The sequence below is a fragment of the Biomphalaria glabrata genome, chromosome 15 (assembly GCF_947242115.1).
Source record: "Biomphalaria glabrata chromosome 15, xgBioGlab47.1, whole genome shotgun sequence".
Taxonomy (NCBI): Eukaryota; Metazoa; Mollusca; class Gastropoda; family Planorbidae; genus Biomphalaria; species Biomphalaria glabrata.
The window spans coordinates 13,253,652-13,275,517 of record NC_074725.1 but is presented as its reverse complement, the minus strand read 5'-3'; the positions used below and the strand labels follow the sequence as shown (position 1 = coordinate 13,275,517).

At 36.1% G+C, this 21,866-nt stretch overlaps 1 protein-coding gene and 1 non-coding gene across 3 annotated transcripts in view; one reads left to right on the top strand and one right to left on the bottom strand.

The window, feature by feature from the left end:
* Positions 1 to 17,301, bottom strand: part of LOC106055686 (tyrosine-protein kinase RYK-like) — a 145,312-nt gene extending 128,011 nt beyond the window's left edge. The window contains exon 1 of one of the 2 annotated variants that reach the window (XM_013212073.2): positions 17,079 to 17,301. In XM_013212073.2, the coding sequence (XP_013067527.1) occupies positions 17,079 to 17,187 (109 nt within the window). In that variant the 5' untranslated portion in view covers positions 17,188 to 17,301. The remainder of the gene's footprint in view (positions 1 to 17,078) is intronic. The other variant, XM_013212072.2, reaches the window with a different exon arrangement.
* Positions 17,302 to 17,655: 354 nt separating this feature from the next.
* Trnam-cau (transfer RNA methionine (anticodon CAU)) lies at positions 17,656 to 17,749 on the top strand. The gene is made up of 2 exons: positions 17,656 to 17,692; positions 17,714 to 17,749. It is a non-coding gene; the product is annotated as a tRNA-Met (tRNA).
* Positions 17,750 to 21,866: the final 4,117 nt, after the last annotated feature.

Genomic DNA, 21,866 nt, shown 5'->3' with positions numbered 1-21,866 from the left:
ATTAAGGCTGTACAACTCGTCTACTGCTAAAAGCGAAACTGATACAAGCAATAGAAAAAATAATACTTTTTAAAACCAAAGCTTATCTATGGGGAAATAACCGCTTATTACTGGTATTTATCTGAAAATTTAGTACTAAATGATTAAGTAATTGGTTAATTTCTGGATTGATTCGTATATTGTTATCGACTATGAATAATTATGTAAATGTGAAGTGGGAGAAAAAAAAGTGTCAAAACGTAATAAGGGGACTAACTCCATATATCTATATACACATCTATCATTAAGTACCATTTATTACCCTTATTTCGTAATCAAACAAAATGATTAATCACCAACAATTAATTAATTTGTTAGTTTTTTTATTTTTTTATTTATTGATTCATGTCTTGTCAGGTTCAATGAATAATTGTGCAAAGTTTTAACATGATGCGAGAATGGGAGATGGGAGAAAACTCATGCACAAACTTTTTAGTAGACAGACAGAGTGGGTTGATATAAGCTTTGTAAAAAAGAAAAAAAAAAGAGCCATCAAGCTAGAGAGATTACAAAATTGTTCGAGCGATAGGATGTGTCCATCATGCTAGCATGCATTAAGACCCTCGCAGGCCCTCTAATACTGCCCTGTCTGTTCTGTGACATAATAAATGCGTACATGAAATCTACTGGGTGATAAGGCCATGAAACGTAAGTACACAGTTCTGCCATGAGACATATGTGATAGTAGAGAATGCAATGTCTGTCTTGTGAAATGGCCGAAGTTTATGGCGACTTTTAATTCCCTTTACTTTATTTCAAAATATCACAAAGACTTTTCTTGCTTCTATACAGAGCCTATCAAATCAACCTGTGTTTAATTTCAATGTTTTTTTTTAATTTGTGAAGAAATTGGCTGAGATATGCACAGATTGACATACACATTGGCTGCCACTCAAGAGTCAATATTTAATATCCAATACCAAGACAACAGTAACTCTAACGAATACCCAATTAGGTGGAATGTTTCACTGGCACAGAATTGTTTACCTACCAAATGTACAACAGAAAGTATCTTTGATAAGGAGTAGGTGCAAATAAAACATCACAATTAAACCAAGGTGTACAAATAATAATGATAATAATGGTTGGCAATGTCTTTGATTAGGAAAATTTAAGATGAGTGCAGACTTTCATATGACTACGCAAAACCCTGCATATTCTTCCGCATCTCGTGCAGACAAAGCCGTTGTCCGCCGGAGGTCTATGTTTTCTTTTCATCTTTCTTCAAAAAAGGGCTTTCCTTTGGGTCTCAGATGTATGTCCCGCAACCCGGTACGTGACGTTTTGGCGCCGCCGTTTTGGCGACGGGACGTTTTGGCGCGAGCCGTTTTGGCGACGGGACGTTTTGGCGCGAGATATCATTTGACGATAATTTAATAAGCACGTAGCATATATAACAATGTTTATTTCACTCTACCATAATATTTTATGTATAGTATGAATTCTAACACCGTTCAGCGAATTTTTTTTTTTTTTATTATAAAGGTTTTGCTTATTTCATGAATATTGGCCTATAATAATCAGATTCCTGAATGGTAATGACATGCTATATGTGAGTTCTGCTAATCGCACTGGATGACATTTTTGAATTTCTTTCCAAAAGATTTTTTTTATTTGACATTAGTGTAATATACGAACTAGCTAAGTGTCACACTTTAATATAACAAAAACCATGTTAACATCTAAAGCTCTATTACCAGGGGCGGACTGGCTATATGGGCAAACGGGCAAATGCCCGGTGGGCCGGTACCAAATGGGCCGGTCTGATCGCGACCAAAGAAAAAAAAATGTCCATGCAGACAACTTAAAAAAAAAAGTGACAGCAGCAAGACACAAAGCCCGAACACGTTTTCTTGTTGTTTTTTTTTTTTTAATTCTTAGTACAATTAATTTTGTTTGAAATTCAACAAGAATATTTAAAAAAATACACTATAGGCCTACACTGTACGTATTATCATTTTCAAAACGTTAGACCGCACGAGCGGCATGGACTGCTCTGATATCTTCGAGGTTGTGTTTGGCCTAATCATTTTGCTGGTCGGTATGGGCCTTTTGATTCCCATTTTTGTTGCTCCTTCCCTCCCCCGTCTTTTAATGGTTCCAGTGAAATTTAACCAAAAAAAGGGATGAGTAAGGTTAAGTTAGAAAACGCAGCAAAAAAAAAAACGCGACAATTAGCTCTTTAACAATACTTATTAACTTAATAGAAACTTTAACACATACACATTACACACAGCCGCGAAATTGCAAACCACCCAACTTATTCACAGCTCAATATGGGTATAAAGCTCTACTTCTGCGATTTGAAAAGCAAAGGTAAATTTCTTTTTGTTTATTTATTTTTAATAACATTGATCTAAAAATACTACAGTTAAGGCTTACAAAAAAAAATTATTTAATTAAAAAATAAATCTAGATCTAAATCAATTTTTACACTATTATAATTAATGGCAAACTTATGCTCAGTATGAAGTCATTAATGATGAAAATTATTACAATAATTACAATAATTTATATTGCGCTGTCACATCTGATATTTAATGAAGGGAGATTTATATTTTAAATAATGGGTCATGGTATATTCATATACAAATCGCAAATTTGAGAATGTACTAGGAGGAAGCAAGAGCTTTTCACAATAGTTAAGTAAAAGCCTCTGTAACCGTTCTGCTTTCTCTTATCTTTTAATGGAGTGGGTTACCTGAGTCAGCCAGGAAAACCAATGATTTAGCATATTTTAAGTCACAGATCAACATGCATGACTAGATTGACACATGAAATGCATAAGACTTAACAATTATTTTTTGAAGAAACGTCTGTAATCTATAAGTTATACCAAAAAGCTTCAAACTCATTAGGCTGCTTTTGTATTGTTTATAGTTTTCAGACTACATACATGTATAAATAGAATACATTATGTAATCCTACGAATGCATACATCCAGTTTTCGATGAGTTATCGAACTTTATATATTTTATAGAGAATTAGGCTTACACCTATAATATAACACATGGGCGTAGCCGGCAGGGGAGGGTCTTCAAACCATCACTTGCCTCAGACTTCATTGTACGAAAGGGAAACTTTACTTACTGCCCCAGTGCAGCCAACTTAAGCAAACTACAGTCACCAAATTTCATGAGCATAGCCAAAAGGGGTTTTGTGGTTTCCCTTCCCCCTCCAATACAAAAACTCCTATGAATAGCAGATATCGTTTTTGAAATTTTTTTAGCGTAAGAGTAGCGGGCTAATTGCACTGTAGATACCTCAGAATATGCATTTTTAAAGCTTAAAATAACTGAAATAATTCTTGGTTCCGGGACGAACCAGCTCCCCGGACTCCCTAGCTGCTCTTTGGCGGTGTGTACTGTCTTTCCACTAATTATAGGAAGAGAGTATTCTAGGGTAGAAAAAACGTTTGAAAGAATGAAAGATCAGAATGTCTGTGGCATTTTACGTCTCGAGAGACGATCTTTTCCCTTTGCAACTTCTTGTGTGACTAAAGAGGCCAATCCTTGATACACAGCTGCGATCGCAGGTTGGGCATATATAATCACCAGGCGCCGTTGCATTTTCACCCTTCTTTCTGCTTCTGTTGTGTATGACATCTGCAATCTGTGACCCTTCCTTTATGCTCTCTCTCCATGTGGATCTGTCCAGTGCCACCTCTTCCCAGTTGCCAGTGTCGATTTTGAAGAGCTTCATGTCGCGTTTGCATACATCCGATCAGAATGTAATGAAGATTAATTACATATATACACACACACACAAATATATATATATGTTGCGGAGTGGGGTAAAAATCCCCAACCCACCGAAGATATATGACATGCCATTTGTGTGCCGGTTTATACGGTAATGCCCGGGCCGATTTTGATACCCAGTCCGCCCCTATCTATTACGCTGAATGACGACAGTAACTCCACACATAGTAAAGATCAAGACACGGAATGTGGTCAGTACAAACTCTAACGTGAAAAGATATATTTTGAGAAATTGGGTAGGGGTGATTTGAGTGACACATCTCGCATTGACGCAGGTAGAGTTAAATAAATGAAGACAAGACCAGCACCGAGCACTGGTCGTTGGCGTCATGCGTCTGGCGATCATCTCCTTGGAAATGGTCATTACATGTGACGCCTATCCCGCCCCCTCTCTTCTGCTCACATTTTACTCCTTGTATATACTCTTTCCTCCACCCCTCCCCTCTCTAACGCGATATTTGTTTTTAATTTTAAAGTAATTTCTGAAAAAACTTTTTTGAAAATAAAAGTGTGCCTTTTAATAAACACACATACACAAGCCAAAATGTTTATTAAAGAAAATGATGTGAAAAACAAACACATATTTACATTTAGTACGTAAAAAATATGTCTTAACACAAACACTCATGCAAAACATAGATATGAATAATTCTTTTAAAAGAAATAATACAATAAACGTACATAATGTATTTCGCGCCAAAACGTCCCGTCGCCAAAATGGCTCGCGCCAAAACGTCGGGGCCAAAACGGCGTCGCCAAAACGGCGGCGCCAAAACGTCCTGCTTCGCCCGCAACCTTCGTGAGAGCTCTCCGGGTAAATAGGTTGGTAAATACTGTCAATGAAACGTTGCTGTATTCATGACTTCGGGTAGGGTCAGCGTTCGAATATAACAATAACTTAAGTGATCTATAGAGATCTACATGATCTTTTACGTGAAGGATGCGGGACAGAAAGTACAGTGGGGCAGCAACACGCGAACACAGACATGCCAACTCACTTTATAGGACTGCCGAAAACAAAAAGGTCAAACGAGAGTTCATCAAGTCCATGTGAGCTAACAAGAAAAAGACACGTGCATGATTGATCAGGTGCTTCACAACACCTGGGACAAGGGACGTGGTTTAAGACGTGACATTAGTTCAAGGTATGCACATACTAATGTGAGTGTTTTACTTGTGTGTTGGTCAGCGAGTCAGCAAGAGATGACTGTTCGAATATCAAGAGGCGTGGTGACATCAAAAGTGAGTACACTCAGGCGACCATGAAAAATATTGACGTACTGCACAGGCAGGGCTAAGATTCGAACCCACGACGTTTTTGTTTTAGGTCAGGCCACATACAGTCCTGAGTTTGTGTATCAAAAAATGAAGTGTTTACTTTGCAGGTATATTTAATTATTTTTTATGACGTGAATCTTGATACCTCGGCGCGCTATAAAAGAATCAGTATATTTGTATACTTTTGTGTTATAGGATGGCTGCCTGGTTGTGGGGTTGGGCTCATGCCTTCCCCGCTGCCAGCTCCCGTCGTCCTGCGGGAGGTTTGGACTAGAAAATAGATTATCTTCAACTCTGAAGGAACACGCGAAAATAAAATAAAAACATATCTGTCTAATTAAAATATATATGTACTAACATGGAACATTTGACAATTTTTGCCAGTAAGAAAATGTTTTCTATAGAGTCTTCAATTTAATGATGACACAATAGAAAAATGACGGTACGGTTTATTAAGCTAGTTAAAATTCTTGGACTCTGACGTGTCCGAACTCTTAGTGGTGTCATGGTGTCAGGGCAAGTGTATTCTCATTGTGATAACACCGCAACAAGTCCAATCACTTCTAGCAGGCGACGATATCGAGAGACTGACATTCTCAAGATAGTTGAGTTTGAAGTGGTCCAAGGGTGTCTACCCAGTGACACCGCATAGGCAGGGGCGCGCTATACTCTAGACAAGCTATACTTAAAAATACTTTCCCATTTTTAAATGCTAATTTCTTTTACATAAAATACTCTCGCGTTTTTCAATAAAAAATAAAAAAAGTTTCTTTCACATTAACGACTGGGGATTTTTACATTAAAAATTAATCACAGTAATCTGCTCTTTGAGTTTTAAGATCCCAGTTACGTTCTTAATGCAATGAAATAGAGAGAGAAAGAAAAAGAAGATAAAATGATAGGAAGAAATGTGGAGCGATAAAATGAAACCTAAAAAAAAGTAAGTAAATGAATAGATGAAGAGTGTAGGAACTTTTGAAATAAATAATATCCAAAGGGCAATGTCAAGGACGTCATATAAAAAATCATAGTTGCCAATTACTTAATAAAAATTACATTGTGTTACAAGCGAAATTTGGTTCTAAAGTGTTGAGAAATGCACAAACAGTTAATATGATTTATTAAAATACTTTTGTATTTTGTATGCCCGTTACACCAAAACGCTTTGTACTTATGGATTAGCCTCCAATGATTAGACATATTTCTTAAAATCAAACAAGATTTATAATTTCTACCATAATAATAAGAATACATGCAATAACAACAGTTATAAAGTACCCCTAAATAAACTATTTCGACCTTCCATAGCTAATGTTATTTTTGAATGTGACAATAGAGTCTCCAATTGAGATAACCTGAACCAATATGGTACATAGATCTACACAAGGGTGACACCTCTTGATCGCTGATAAGAAAGAGATATCCAAACACCGGGGGCAGAGATTTCAAAAACACTCGTGGGTTTGAACAAAAGTGGTGGCAGAACGAAGAGAAGGGAGCAGATGACGGCCTCGCCCTGGGCCTGTACCACGTGATTCAAACAATGCAAAGAGGCCTGGCGAAAGTGTTTCTCGGTTCCAAACAAGTTGCCAGAGTTACTGAGATATGGCCAGGTAGTTGGTTGAAGTGTTTTTATCAGACCGTCCAGGAAGACTTACAATCGCGGGATGGAAAGAGTTATACTCAACGACACCGTGAGGGTCACAAGGGCGATTCTTTTTTACGTAACGCACGCGCGCACATGCAGACTAAAAAAAAGTACTTAGTTTCAAATACTTGACATATCTCAGGCTTCATTTACTCTCGTATCTCCACGTTGAAGGATTATCGACACTATTTTAAAAACCAAATATATAAACTACAAGTATCGACACTATTTTAAAAACCAAATATATAAACTATAAGTATCGACACTATTTTAAAAACCAAATATATAAACTACTCATCCAGATCCTGAAGTAAAACAAACATAATAAACACCTGACACAAGTAACCGGGCAACAATAACAAAGAAGAAAATGAATGCACTGCTACTGGAAATTTTCACAATGAACAAGGACGCTCAATTAAACTTCAATACAAAACTTCATGCAAACTACGAGTTGAAGAGATTTACAAATTTCATTCTGCAGGCTTTTAAAGTGCACAAAAGTAATAATGTAACTTTACAAAACCACAGCTTAGGAGCACTGCCTTTATTCTGTACACCAGATAACCAAAAAAAATGACTTAGTATTCTTGGTATGAGTGGATTTTCCTCCATGTCTGAATATTTCCAAATGAACGTGACAAGCTCATCATGGACATGGCTCCTAGACCGACTAACGTTGTGCACCATTGCTGTAAGTTTTGTAAAATGTTTTACATGTTTCGGGTGTTCTTTCAGAATAGAAGATCATCTACATCCTAATTTCAAACTCCCGTAGGACGACGGGGGATGGCAGCGGGCAAGGTATGAAGTATGAGCCCGGGACCATGCAGACGACCGAACGACAGTCCAGTGCACATACCGCACGACCAGGTATACAAGTCTAAGATAAAGGAAGTTTGCGCTAACCGACGTATTCACCAAGAACGGAAATGCTCATCAAACTGGAGATCACCCGAGCCGTGGAGAAGATCATTAAATTCTATGCAACCTGTCTCCCACATCCTGTTGTTGGGATCTATTCAAAGCTGGGCCGTGACCTCCCCCCGCCCCCCTTGTTTCTTTCAATACTGGCCAACAGGTATGAATGATGGGATGCCGTCTGCGTGTGCGTGTATGTATTTGAGGATGCCGGGATTGAATCATTATCCTGGATTTACGACAGCAATGCCAGCATCCTTCTTGTAAGTGACGCTAACCGTCTCTTAATCATGGGCGTACATATAATGGGAACGCCTCAAAGGAAAACCACATGAAAGCTTTTCTAGCCGTAGACAATAGACTGCAATAGGCCATAGGTAGTTGTTTTTTTAACGGCATTCTTTCCATACACCCACAGTAGACAATAGACTGCAATAGGCCACATAGGTAGTTGTTTTTTTAACGGCATTCTTTCCATACACCCACAGTAGACAATAGACTGCAATAGGCCACATAGGTAGTTGTTTTTTTAACGGCATTCTTTCCATACACCCACAGTAGACAATAGACTGCAATAGGCCACATAGGTAGTTGTTTTTTTAACGGCATTCTTTCCATACACCCACAGTAGACAATAGACTGCAATAGGCCATAGGTAGTTGTTTTTTTAACGGCATTCTTTCCATACACCCACAGTAGACAATAGACTGCAATAGGCCACATAGGTAGTTGTTTTTTTAACGGCATTCTTTCCATACACCCACAGTAGACAATAGACTGCAATAGGCCATAGGTAGTTGTTTTTTTAACGGCATTCTTTCCATACACCCACAGTAGACAATAGACTGCAATAGGCCACATAGGTAGTTGTTTTTTTAACGGCATTCTTTCCATACACCCACAGTAGACAATAGACTGCAATAGGCCACATAGGTAGTTTTTTTAACGGCATTCTTTCCATACACCCACAGTAGACAATAGACTGCAATAGGCCATAGGTAGTTGTTTTTTTAACGGCATTCTTTCCATACACCCACAGTAGACAATAGACTGCAATAGGCCACATAGGTAGTTGTTTTTTTAACGGCATTCTTTCCATACACCCACAGTAGACAATAGACTGCACTAGGCCATAGGTAGTTGTTTTTTTAACGGCATTCTTTCCATACACCCACAGTAGACAATAGACTGCAATAGGCCACATAGGTAGTTGTTTTTTTAACGGCATTCTTTCCATACACCCACAGTAGACAATAGACTGCAATAGGCCATAGGTAGTTGTTTTTTTAACGGCATTCTTTCCATACACCCACAGTAGACAATAGACTGCAATAGGCCATAGGTAGTTGTTTTTTTAACGGCATTCTTTCCATACACCCACAGTAAACAATAGACTGCAATAGGCCATAGGTAGTTGTTTTTTTAACGGCATTCTTTCCATACACCCACAGTAGACAATATTGCATTGTTAGACACTACGTTTTTCTTCCAAACGAATTTTCAAAAGTGTTTATTTTTTTAATCAGTTCCTACTATAAAGAAGTTGGTAAGTGAAAGTTGGAATGTAGAAGTTGGAAGTAAAAAAAAAAAAAAAGTGAATCCTTTATTTGAAGCTAACATTTCTCACATAGCACTTTGGAACGTCATCTCTCTGTTGATAGAGGGTCACTCAAATATCGTGGGTTCGATACCCATACTGGCCTCTTTTTTGTTTTTCAATGACAAAATATGAATGTTTTAGTTTACCATACTAATTGAACATTTCAAGTAGGAACATATTTTATTACTTGCTGATATAAAGTGATAGACATACAACAAACACGATATCGTTTTCTTTTTTCTAAGGAAGAGCGCTAAATGTCAGAAGGAATTTTAATGCAATAACATTCACGCCTAATATTAATATCAGACTAGTACTTTAAATCATTTTTTTATCAATTTACGGAGTAATGGTCAATGACAAATACTTCATTTAGATCTATGGAAGCACTGAAGCACAGAATACAGGCATTTATGTTTGTAACATGGCATCTTATTCCATCCCCAATACATAATCCCAGTAAGCACCGACCCATCCCTCGCTATGCACTGCACAGCTCAATCTTCTCAAACTAAAATATTCATGTATCTAGTCAAAGCCTACACTATCAAAACGCATACTAAGCCTGTGATCTGGGGAGTGCTGGGTAATGTTTTACATGTGTCGTATGTTCCTTCACAGTTGAGGACAATCTACTTTCTAGTTCAAAATTCCCGCAGGGCGACGGCAGCAGGCAGGGCATGAACCCTGGACCAGAGACAACCGAACGACAGTCCAGCGCGTATACCTTACGACCAGACAGTCATGCGCTGCCGGACTCTTAAGTAACTTTAACCTAATATAGCTATATATTTTTTTTTGAGTTTTTATTTTGACCGCTTAATTCAGCAGACATTGTCTAAGCCGACTCTAAGCGTTACCTCTGGAGCTAAGATACGTTCGTCTGCTCAAGACGATTACGCGGGTAGTGTTGACGTAACAGTTTACGTTCGACTCTCAGCGTGTTTACAGTATATATCAACCCCCCCAGACAACGTAGAAGATAGAACGACCCGCCGGTGATAAAACAATTATCTCCCCTAGTCCGGAACAATATCACCTCATCCCCTGGTTGGTGTTTTTCTTAGACTGCTAATACTTCTAACACCGAAACAGAGTTCTACGATGACAAAGGCTGTGTTGGTTTGTTGGTTTTTTACTCACTGCTTCCCTCCCTTGTCCCTGCTTGACTTCATGCCATGGCGGTGTAGTTGCATGGTACCGTGAGCGCGAGAAAACAGTGAAGTACATTACATCGGTACATTGGGAGGGCTTCGGCTTCAAGTGTTGTTATAGTGTGTTTTAGTCTGTTTGTTTGATTTGTAGTTTAATTCTACATATTAGAAAAATGTTAAGCAGTTATGTAACATCGGGGCATTAGAACCATACACACCATTGATTTTATAGTACTCTTATTTGAAAAGGTCTTTTGAAATTTCGATATAGGGAGAGCCAACAATTTTTTTTTTATTTGTTACGAGTTGATCCGCATTTTTCAAAGGATGGCAGACGGCAAATAGTTGTTTCCCTTCTTATGTAAAGAGCCAAACATTCATACGAGTTCATCTCTATACAAATGATTTAGATAACAGAACTAAGGGAAGGGGAACTCCTAATGTGCATATATTTAGAGATAACTGGCACGAGAGCCTTGTTATTGTTTACATTCGATAAGAGATACTCATTCAGAGCGTTGCTGTTTATCCTTTAATAGTTTTTTCTCTAACATTGAAAGCGCTGTTTTATTTTACTACACAGTATCGTCTCGCACGCGCCATATTTTTTGATCTAGTTTACAGGCGTTCCTATAGCAACAACAAGGGATGACTTCCTCTTCCGCATATTTAGGCGTGTTGATTTTAGTCGATCGTGTTTGCGTGTATGTAAATAACGTGTGCATGTATCATGCATGTCTGAGCAAACTATTCTGTCGCCAATTTTAGAATTTATTTCTAATTCTGCTCAAAGATGACTAGAAGTAATGAATAAGTTTACGACTATGAAATATAAAATGATAGGTCCCTACTAGCATGGCAAGTCATGTTGGGAACGACAATTAACTTTTTCTTCTAAGTAGGATTTTGTTTTCTTCGCTTCACTTTTAATGTATACGGATATAGGCCTATGCCAACGCAACATGAAGGTCATCAAAAACTTTGACATGTACAGTTGGGAAAATAAAGCACAGGATAGATACAGATGGAGAGAAAGCTTAAAGGAAGGGTCCTGGATTATAGATGGCGTACATAACAGAAGCAGAAAGAAGGGCGAAAGTGTTACAGCGTCTGGTATTGCAGCTGTGTTACAAGAATTACCAAAGGAACAGATAATTTCTCAGGACGCCAAATGCCACAGAGCTAAAATGAAAAGATGTAAGAGAGATCATTTCTCATTTTGGGTTTAAAGCAAAAGTTACATTTAAAAAAAGAAAGTGGAATAATAATAATAATTGCAAACTTGGAATTGTATTGAAAATAAACCACGTTAACATGAATGAAAGTTTTTTTAATATTTTATTTGAATATAAAGTAAGAATTGATTTTCTATACTAAAATCAAATAATTTAAATTATCTGGTATAAAATAAAGGGACACGGTAATTATAAGATTTTTTGTATGTGGTTTATTCAGTTTATACTTTCACTTACAATAACGCACAAGACAAACAGGTTAGATATCCACGTCCAGACCACAGTCAAAGTTATTGGATATAAAATTAATTACAGGCCTAAAATCAATCTGTCACACTACAGATATATTAATTTTTCTGATATAAATCTAACTTATTATTATCAGTAGTATGGTCTCAAACTGCTTGAATATAATACAATTTTTAAAAAAATGAATACTACAAACGTTCCAACAAATGTAATAATTTTAAGTTTACAAAACAGCTGAAATCGAAGTATCCTTTAGTTACAGAATTCATTATCGCAGTTCTATAGAATCGAATTGAAATGCATTACGGGGGAGGGGGGTGGAACTACTGAGAGTGGATGGGGAACGAGGGGTTTGGCATATCCAAGGGGAGAGTACCAGCGGGGAGGGAAAACAAAATCAGTCCTCAGTGGACTGTCCAGTTTGTGCTGGTCATTAATGAAATCTAAACAGAGGAGCGCGTCACGAGAACAGAGCAAAATTAATAAAGTCAGGCAGGATTGACCCCGGGAATTCAATTCCCGTCCATCCTGTTTTTGTCTTCGAGTTCCGCCTCCTGAGAAACGTCACCCCCCCCCCCAACTTCCCTTTCTACCCCCCCCCAACCTGGTAAAATTTAATTCATTGCCCTCTCCTGGTAACAGTCAAAGTCAAAGTAGTAGTTGATGATAGTGTACTAAATACATCAGAACTTACATTTAACATGTATTGCCACACAGAATGGTCACACTATTAACTTGTGTTGTCCAATACACACTATAACTTGTGTCGTCACAAACATGGTCACACTATAACTTGTGTCGTCACAAACATGGCCATACTATAACTTGTGTTGTCACAATATTAACATAGGTGATTTCGATTGCAATCACAGCCATTGGGATGAGTCCAGTAAAATTTTTAGAGACTTCTTCTGTCAAACTGTAGAATACAATTAGCTAATTACTCTTGAAACCCCTTTCCATAGACCAGTCGCCATAGTTACAAAGCAAAAAAATTACACCAGTCCCATTTAACAAAACAAAAATTTAAAAATGTAGAAAAGCATTAAAAATTCTGTTATTTTCTTGTCTACTTCGATCAGAGTTTCAGCAACACACTTCTGCCACTTCTACAGTTCGTGTTCGACTATTCTGGTTCTGATTGGCCAAGTAAGGCAATACTTCACAATAGCCTGGATGTTTAATCATGATTATGACTACATCTACCAGAGGGATTAAGTAAGTCTAGCTCCCGTAACATTATTCCGTCTTCGAAAATAAAATAAAAAGCTGGTAACAAAAGTAAATATGTTTATTATAAATATTTTAAAAAGATAGCAACCATTGACTTGTATTTTAAAATACATACAGCTCGATTGTCTGAAAGAGAACGAGAAAGAGAGAGAGAGAAAAACAGAGAGAGTTCTTTGCATGACATAATCACTAAATAAATCAAAGAGAGGCAATATTTATAGTCGAACCAAGGCCACACATCAAAGAGTGGCAATATTTATAGTCAAACCAAGGCCACACATCAAAGAGAGGCAATATTCATAGTCGAATCAAGGCCACACATCAAAGAGAGGCAATGTTTATAGTCGAATCAAGGCCACACATCAAAGAGAGGCAATTTTTATAGTCGAATCAAGGCCACACATCAGAGAGAAGCAATGTAAAATGCAAATGTATTCAAATTACACGCTCCCCTCTTCTTCCTCCCATCCAAAAAAAAAACAACACAGACACAGAACCAAACGAAAGGCAGATCTAGTCTATCAGACATTGTGAAGCTGCAATAAAGTAATTTTTTTTAAAGTCTAACATACCAAAAGAAATATATGCCAACAGGTAAATCCAATCAACATTTGTTTTAAATTACATCGAACGATTTATTTCTACTTTGAAGTCTAATCCAGTGACCTAAAAATAAAATTCTCAGCCTACGATTAGATTGAAAACAATATTGGAGCTTTCTTCTCTCTTTAATTCCTCTGGTGTTATAACAATAATCGGAACAATGGTGTAGAGCTAGGAAAATCGTTAGAGCTGTTTTCGAGATCCGAGTCCATCCATCTTTTTGAACTCATAAAGAGTTTGCAAGCTTTTCTTTTTATCTATATCCACAATTTGTGTATAATTTTGAAAGAGAAATTAACGACCTATTTCATATTACTTTGTTCACAAGCTAGATTTGTATTTGTGTATTCAGGGCCGGCTTTAGGCCGATTTGGCCCTGTGTGTATTGCTTCAGTTATATTACGGATTCATTGTTACCTTACTAAGACAGAAACTACAAAGTGAGAACTTTTTCAAAAATTAAAATATAGCGATCCAGGAGGAACGAAATTTCAAATGTAGTCTCATGAAGGATAATGTAGTCTCATGAAGGATAGTGTTGCTATGGAAATTCATCTACAAGAAGTGTAGAAATTGTTTCCAGTGTCAATGGACCTCATTCATCAATCGTAAACAAACAACATTTTGCCACGTGGTTCTCTATATCTTGTACACAAATTACGCAATCCATAAAGGCTTTCACGTGATACGTAATTTTCATTGTTTTATCAATACTATCACGTGGCTAAATGTTATTTGTTTACGATTGGTGAATGAGGTCCATTGTGAATCTTTCAAGCCAGAATTCAGTTCCTTCAACAAATACACTTTTAATCTACTGAATCATAGTACTTAGAGAAACTCTTGTACTTGTCTAATTCATACATTGTGTTGAATGTGTTCTAACTAATTAAAAATAATTTTATCGCCAAGTTCCAGCCTATTCTTTAACTTAACTGTCTTCGTATTCAAGTGAAAATAGATGTGCATATTGTTCCGTTAATGAGACAACTATGAGACTTTTTTACTTTCCTGTCACGTGATGGGCTCTTCCAACAGTGATTCCCAAAACCTATGCGCCTCGCTGCAGCGCCGAGAAAATCGCATTTTTACTACATGTGCATAGCGACCGCATGGCGGCCACGTTTGACGTAGTGCACCTCTTGAGATTCCGAACTCAATAAAAAGAAAATAATAAGAGTCGTCAAAGATCTGGAGACCGTTGAGTTAAAAGAGTATAAAACGCCGAAGTTGATTTACAGCTACACTTAGTCCGCTTTCAAGTCAATAAAATGAGCAAACCCAAGACTTGTAAGCCTACTTCTTAGACTGAGTCACAAGACACACGAAGATATAGGATTGTGGCACAAGGAATAAATAGAAATGTATAAAACAGACGAAACCATGAGTTATACGAATCAATTTTCTGATATTATTTCGAATTCGCTTCGAAATGTGTCTTGACAATCCTTAAAACATATATATTGTTTTTCCTTTTTTTTTTTACACAAAATAAAAAAAAATGACATTTCAATTTGTCTGAATCTGTTGGTGTTTTTTTCCCCACTCGTCACTAAAGTCAGATGTGTACAGTATTAAAATACGTTCAGGTAACAATTGTCACGTGCAAGTGTCACTGATTGTCACCGCCTTAATTGATGGCATGTATGTCTTTGTTTCCTTTGTTGTTGTTTAGATGGTGATTTCACAAGAAAGACTATGTCACAAAAGACTGTGTCACAAGACATATTGTATCACTAAATCGTTTGTAAAGAATAAACGTAGATAAATCCAACATAAACAAATATGGAACATTATCATCATAACATGTGATTGAAAATAAACATTAACTGTTGTTTAGATCTTGATTTCAAGAGGAAAATTGTTTTAAAAATATTTTTTTAAAAATCGTAATTTAAAAAAAAATCTCCCATTTAAGCCTTGTCTTATCTTATATATTACAGACGTTAGGCATACTTCAAAAAAGAAGATAATTACGTCCAATGCATTTCATGTGTCAATCTAGTCATGCATGTTAATCGATGACTTAAACTCTGGAAATCCGTTGTTTTTCCTGGCTGGTTCAGGCAACCCATTCCTTACTCTAATGGCAATAGGGAAGAAAGAGCACTTGTGCGAATTCGTTCTAGCGTATGGAATAAGAAATGTGCCTCGTTTTGTTTTTCTATTTGTAAATTATGGTTAAGTGTTTTATGTATTATAGCTACTTTACTTTTTAGTCTTCTGTCCTGAAGTGTCTCTAAGTTTAGAGATTTTACTGAGGGTGTTACTGTAATCAAATTGGAATGTTTGTTTGCTATAAATCTCACTGCTCTGTTTTGTATTTGTTCTAGTTTCTTTATGTTTTCTTGAGGGATGGATCCCAAACAGAGGATGTATATACTAGTATATACTAATATCGTCCTAACTAAAGTAAAAAAGCAGGTTTAGGTTTAGATTTACAGTAGGCTATGTCTATGTAGATCTATATCTACTCGAAGACTAGCCTTATTATTATTATCTATATCTAAGCCATAATCTAGTCATATCTAGCTAATTCGCCTATTGGGTAGCATGCACTCATAGGCTCATAGCACTGAAAATCGTAAATCAAGATTTTTTCCATTATCGTGATAGGCCTATAGTCATACAGTCATATTTATTACCCTTGGCTTATGAAAACATACCTTAGGTATAATTTAACATCAATAATAGTGGCATGCAAACTAATTCTATAACAAGAGAATACAATTAAACTTGGAATATGTAATGACTGATATCGCAATAGACTAAATTCTGAAGTCAAAGGCTACCTTATTTATAGACTTATATTTATATAGTCTACACTGACTTATTCTAGACTCTAGATTCAACTAGATACAGAATAATGTAGATCTTTATCTAGATCTATAGACTTATATACTTATACTAGACTCTACTAGATATATAGTCTACGGATTCTAATCTAAATCTAATTTTTTTTTCTAATTCGTGACGGGTTATTGTTGTTCAAACGAAAAATGCACACATTTATTTAGATCTATGCCATTATTTTTGTTAAGCCTGAATTGAGACTCGGTGTCTCAAGACTGGATAATTGGATAAGATATATCTAGATCTAGATCTATAAGGATAATAAATCTAGAAATAATGTAGACTAGTCTAGATCTTTGTTATTATATAGATTCTAGTTTAAACGTGAGTGCACACAATAGGTCAAGACTAGATCTAGCTCTTGTGTATGTTAAATGCGCGAGGAGTACATATCAAGATCTAAATCATACTAAATGCTATTTGAAATATAAAACTGAGCTTGAAAGAGAGATCAAGAGGGGGAGGGGGTCGGTTGAGTCAGTTGAGAAAAAAATGTGTACTCACCTAATAAACGTAAGGTCTCTTGCGGGCTTAAGTACAGATTTAGGTAGCCACTAGCAGAAGATAAACATGCACACCAAAGTAAAATCCTAGGAATATAAAGGGTAAGCATTTTCCATGGAAATGCGATAGTTATTCATCCAAGTTCAGAACACATTCTGTCGACCATAATAACACAGTTACACAGACCTAGCATGAACGGGAAGAACTGCTGGCTGCGCTTCCCCCCTCGCTTGAGGCCAATCCAGCCCACTGACACACTTCGCGAGTTTAGAGAGCAATGATTGGTTGGAAAATATTCACTAGAGACAAAGCTTGTAGTCTGTAAAAATGTTAGAGACAAAAACAAAAATGTTTGTAGCAGAATTAATCTCATTTCACTACTGTCTGTAAATAATAGAAAGTTTATATGAACATTACAGATAAGCATTCTATATCTTTATCATTTTTTGTTTCTTAGTTTATGCCATTTATTAGTAGTTATTGAGAATCATAAATATAAATAATGAAAAGAAGGCGTTGCGAACACGAGAAGGAAGGCATAAGGTATAGTAATAAAAAAATTCTTCGCAACTATGTGGCCTCGGTAGCGCAGTAGGTAGCGCGTCAGTCTCATAATCACTACAGCTCGAAGAGCAATCTGAAGGTCGTGAGTTCGATCCTCACCCGGGGCAGTTTTTTTTTTTATCTTCCTACGAATTAAAAATAGATTACACACACAAAACGCATCATTTTCTTTTTATTCACGCTTTTACAAAGCGTATATCAACTCAGTCTGTCTTAAATTTTGTACCCGTCATTTTTAGCACTTCCCAATATCAGATCAACAAATCCTGACTCAATAATAAAAAATTAACAGATTAATTAATTAATTGATTAGTAGTAATTGATTAATTTTGTTTTATATAGAAAAGGGAATAAATCTAACAGTACTGGGATATAGGCCTTTGCCTGTAAACGTGCACTTCTTTCTCTTATATAAGCTTTGTTTGTTTTTTTTAATATATTTAATATTTTTTTCTTTTTCATTCATGATGGACAATGCCGTCTAATTCTAAACTATAATTTTGAATTTTAAATTAACATTTAGAATCAAAGTCATGTTCATTAAATTTGCCTTTTTTTTTTGTTATTTGTCAGTTACTTTTTTGAGACAATAGCTCCAGTATATCTACTGAATAGGATTAAGTTTGAGTCATTATATTAACTCAGTGATACTCAAAATACGGCCCGCGGGCCAGATGCGGTCCGCGACGTAGTTTCATCTTGTCCGCCAAAACTTCGGTGTATAAAATGAAGTGGTTGAAAAAATGCATCTTTACCTACGTTAGGGGTCTTTAATTTGTTTCTCTAATGGATCGGTAGGCCTACCAGGCCTTTAACATTTGTGCATTTATGGTTTATGAGATAGGACTCTAAATATAGAATCCAAAAGGAAAAGAAAGTGAACGGATCTTTACTTGTTTGTGGAACATTATAAAAAGTCAACACGTTTGTTCTATAAACTTGTATGGCTGTATAAAAAAAAAGAACAACATATAAACGGCAATCTTGATTTGAGCCGCGAATAAAAGATTGTTAAACTACGGGTACTGGATCCACAGGTTTCTTCTAATAGTTACAGGCTAATTACATTTCGTTTCTGTATCTTTTTTTGTTGATGTGGCCCGCTACACGGGTGTTGGAAATGAAAATGGCCCACAGGTCGAGTAAGGTTGAGCATCACTGTATTAACTGAAAATACTTAATGTTGCCATTACTTTAAAGGTGCAACGTAGGCCTAAATTGTTTTTAAAGTCATATTTTTAGTTCTGTTTTAGAAATATGACCATCCAGACTCCCTGACCACTTCTCTATTGCCCTTTACATTGTTTAAGGAACTTCCCTGCACAAATTCTAAATAGTTGTCTAACAAATACTTTTTTAAGGGGACCGATCATTTCATCCCCGGTCATTTCTTCCCCGGTCATTTCATCCCCAATTAAATATTTTTGTTCGTAGTCATTGTGCAATTGTGCTGTTAAGGCTTAAACTTTAAGCCCTAATTTCATCAATATATAAATATTTTTATTCATAATGCTTTTTATATTTTTAACATGTTAAACACAAACACTCTTTTGTTCTCTGGCAATCAAATCATTAAATAGAAACAATTTGATATAAACTTTTCACATGTAAATTATGAGAGAGTCAGGTGTGAATGTACATTTTGCTTTTTTTTTTGTGTAGTTACAATGTTTTGTTTGGTGTAATGCACAAATTGCAAGACAATTTAAAATTTCCTTACGGACAATAAAGATTATTATAATTATATTTATTATTATTACACAGGCCTAAATAGATCCAGGGGCGGAGTGGGTATCAAAGTCGGCCCGGGCATTACCAAAAAAAAAAAAAAAACGGCCTACAATTGGCATGTCATATCATGGGCGTAGCCAGGATTTTTTCGGTGCGGGGGTTATTTTTTTACACACACCCCTCCGCAATATATATATATATATATATATAGACTTAGTAGTGAATAAAGTGCTGCTGGTTGATATTTCATTGAGGTTGACCAGTTTTTTACTTTAATTTGATGATTCTTGTTCAATAACAATTAGAAAGTCATCACACTTGGGTTTTCTAAAATTAGTAATGGAAAAAGTACCCGTTGTTGTTTTTTTGTAACACCAAAAGTTTTCCGACGTGTTATTCGGCCTCGGCAGGCGACCTGATTACATTGTGACAAAACCAGCACATTGTTTCTTTATCTTGTTTATTGGAGGGAAAAAACTAAATACATCATCAAAGTGCAAATAAAGGTCGATACTTTTCACATCATCAAAGTGCATATAAAGGTCGATACTTTTCATATCATTAAATCGCATATAAAGGTCAATACTTTTCATATCATTAAATCGCATATAAAGGTCGAAACTTTTCCCATAATCAAAGCACCTTTAAAGGTCGATACTTTTCACTTCATCAAAACGCCTTAAAAGGTCGATACTTTTCCCATCATCAAAGTGCCTTTAAAGGTCGATCCTTGTTCCATCATATTTATAGCTACCAGGATGACAAATGTAATTAGTGAAAATAAAAATTAACAAATAAGACTTTTGTAAAATTCATTTTTTTTTGTTACGTTACTCTCTTGGGGATTGGGCTTAAAACAAAGTAATTTTTTGGTGTCACGCAATATCCAAATGTGCCCTTAAATGTTGAGTTTACTTCAAAATAAAGTAGCAATTATACATAAAACATTAAACTATAAACTTCAAATACAAAACAAAGCTTTAAAAAATACTTAGAAAGACAAAGATAAAGGCACATTTCTCATTTCAATTGCTAGGACAAATTTATACTCCTTCTTCCCTAATGCTATTAGAGCATGGAATGGGTTGCCTGAGTCAGCCAGGAAACCAGTGCATTGGCAGAGTTTAAGTCATTGACTAACTTGCATGACTAGATTGACCTAGGGACCTGAGTAGGATGTAATCATCTAGGATAAGAAGAATAAGAAGATAATGCAAAAAGATGGCTATAGACTAGGGTCTGTGAAAGCTCTTAGTTTCTTTCATCTGCCAATGAAGGTTGCCCTTCAAGCTTATAGTGTTGGTTGTTATTTAAATACTTATTTAAGGTTTCCCCCTTTCAGCTGTTGTGCTCGATATTGCCCTATATAGGGCAGATGATGTAAAGGTCATCTGTTTCTGTGGCCTACAGCTAACGAAGGTGTTATATGATCAGCACAACGACCAACCGCCTTTACTTTCCCCAACTAAAGTAAGGCACCCATTAGAGTTGGGTGGACTCAGGGGTGCCCTAAAAATCCCGAAATTCAAAATCCCAGGTTCAGAAGACTAGCACCTTAATGACTCAGCCACCACGCCCCAATCCTGGAAAATGATAGGCAAATAGTGAATGTGTTTATAACCAAAACAAAGGTAACCATCACTTAGCTTGAGTTAGAAGATGGTTTCAACCAATTTCAAATAAGCACTACCCTATAAATCAAGATGCAACTCTCGGAGCAACTAAAGCAGTAACTGTCTTGTTCCCTAGTTTAGAATTCTTCCTTTCTTCTAACATCCTGTTTGAACTAAATCCTCGCTCATGAATCTAAACAAACAAATAGACTGAGAAATAAAGTGTTGACATCTAAACTTAGATCTAGACTTTGCCTTGACAGTTTTTGGCTTTTTTTTTTCTTACTTGTTTCTAGACTAAAAGTGTCTCTCCCTCAGTTTAGAAGCTCAAGTTTTCAAATGGAGTATTGAGGAGATGGAGTATTGAGGAGATGGAGTGTTGAGGAGATGGAATGTTGAGGAGATGGAATGTTTAAGGGAAACTTGTTCTGTTCTAAAGTTACTGAAAGCCTTTACATTTATTTTTAGTTTTGTAATTAATTTTTCTCTTTTGTTAAAAAAAAAATGTATAGAATTTTTTAGACTCATTTTACTTTGGGAATCAAAGATGAAATTTATTAGCTGGGAAAATAGGCTAATTGATTAATTCTGTTTTATATCTATCTTGTCATTTTGCTTTCCTCATGCTTTATTTTCTTAATTTACACATTTTATCTTATGTTATTTGAGATCTATCTATCTCATTTGTGATCTTATCTTGTTTGAGATTTATATGATCTAATTTGAGATCATTTGCTTTTCCATGTCACTTAAAAGCTCTTACAAACAGGTTTGTTTAGCTAATTGCTTTGTAACAATATTGTATTTGATTGTTTTCTCTTTATTATTTATTACACTCATTAAAGTGTCTCCTTATATTAGAGCCCATGTTGTCTGGTTC